Genomic DNA, 1,463 nt, shown 5'->3' with positions numbered 1-1,463 from the left:
GAAGGAAGAGACTGACGAGCTTCAGCCTGCACACCTGGGCTCCCACCTGCAGGGAGTCCTTACTCCTTGTGACTTGGAAGGTGTCCCTCCAGCCCCCTCATCTACGGGCTGCTGGGTCTCTGAGGAGAATCCTTCTGGTCACATCCTCAATGACTTCCTTGACCTTCTCATTCCGGAAGGTGAAGATGAAGGGGTTGAGGAAAGGGGTTACGACTGCAGTCACCAGGGCCACCACCTTGTTGAAATGTGTGGAGTGGCCCTTGCCTGGCCTCACATAGATGAAGACGGTACTGCCATAGCCCAGAGCCACCACTGTGAGGTGGGAGGCACAGGTGGAGAAGGCCTTCTGGCGCCCGGAGGATGAGGGGATGTGGAGCACGGCTGCCACGATGAGGATGTATGAGACCACGATGAGCAGCATGGTGGCCAGCACGAAGAGCAGGGACAAGAAGAAGTCCATGCGCTTGATGTGGCGTGTGTCGGAGCAGGAAAGCTCGAGGAGTGGGGCAGAGTCACAGAAGTAGTGATCGATGACTCTGGGGCCGCAGAACCAGAGCCGTGTTTTCTGCACAGTGGGGGAGACGATGGAGAGGAAGCCGACCACCCAGCAGGCAACCACCAGCCTCACACACACTGGACCGCTCATGATGGCTGGGTAGCGCAGAGGGTGGCAGATGGCCACGTAGCGGTCAAAGGCCATGACAGTGAGGATCAGGAAGTTGGTGGAGCCCAGGGAGAAGTAAAAGAAAGACTGGGTCAGGCATTCAGCCAGGGACATGGTCTTGTGAGGGGACAGCAGGTCTGCCAGCATCCTAGGAACCACAGTGGAGGTGACCAGCATCTCCACGAGGGAGAAGTTGCAGAGGAAGAAATACATGGGTGAGTGGAGACGGGAGTCCAGGCAAGTGAGCGTGATGACAGCCAGGTTCCCCAGCACTGTCAGCATGTGTATCAACAGGATGAAAGCAAACAGGAGGACCTGGAACTCATGGAGATGAGAAAATCCCAGCAGCACAAATTCCCTGACAACGCTGTAGTTACTCATAACATTTGATGCCAGTCCTCTGTGATACCTGTTGGAAGTCAGGAAATCTTAGCATAAAATCGCCATCAACCCCTCCCTTGACCAGGTCCCCTGACAGCTAGCCTGGCTTGCCAATCATACTAGCCTGTGTGCATGGTTAATCTCAGTGTCCAGAGACACATTCCAAGGGGCAGACGTTTCCCTGGGGTCTGTGATGGACAGGTTTAGGAGCAAGGCCACCTCTACATCATCACCACTTCTGAAGTCTTCCTCTCCTGTCTTGTACTCACTCATCATTTCATTCAACACATTTATTAAGCTCCAACTCTGCAAGACATTTGGCTGGGTCTGGGGATAAAGTGGTAAACATTTCCTGGCTGCCAAATTCAACAGTCTTTTAATCAAATAATAGCACATAAATATATGCAATTATCATGGG

General features: G+C 53.3%; 1 protein-coding gene across 1 annotated transcript; it reads right to left on the bottom strand.

The window, feature by feature from the left end:
• Window positions 1-97: 97 nt before the first annotated feature.
• On the bottom strand, window positions 98-1,045 carry LOC103600461 (olfactory receptor 6V1-like). Its single transcript, XM_008584739.1, has one exon. The coding sequence runs from the start codon at window positions 1,043-1,045 to the stop codon at window positions 98-100; it is 948 nt and encodes a 315-aa protein (XP_008582961.1).
• Window positions 1,046-1,463: the final 418 nt, after the last annotated feature.

This window comes from Galeopterus variegatus, unplaced genomic scaffold (genome assembly GCF_000696425.1).
Source record: "Galeopterus variegatus unplaced genomic scaffold, G_variegatus-3.0.2 Scaffold3356, whole genome shotgun sequence".
In the NCBI taxonomy this organism is placed as follows: Eukaryota; Metazoa; Chordata; class Mammalia; order Dermoptera; family Cynocephalidae; genus Galeopterus; species Galeopterus variegatus.
Note: the sequence above shows the minus strand (reverse complement) of the source record. Positions and strands in the feature narration are given on the sequence as shown.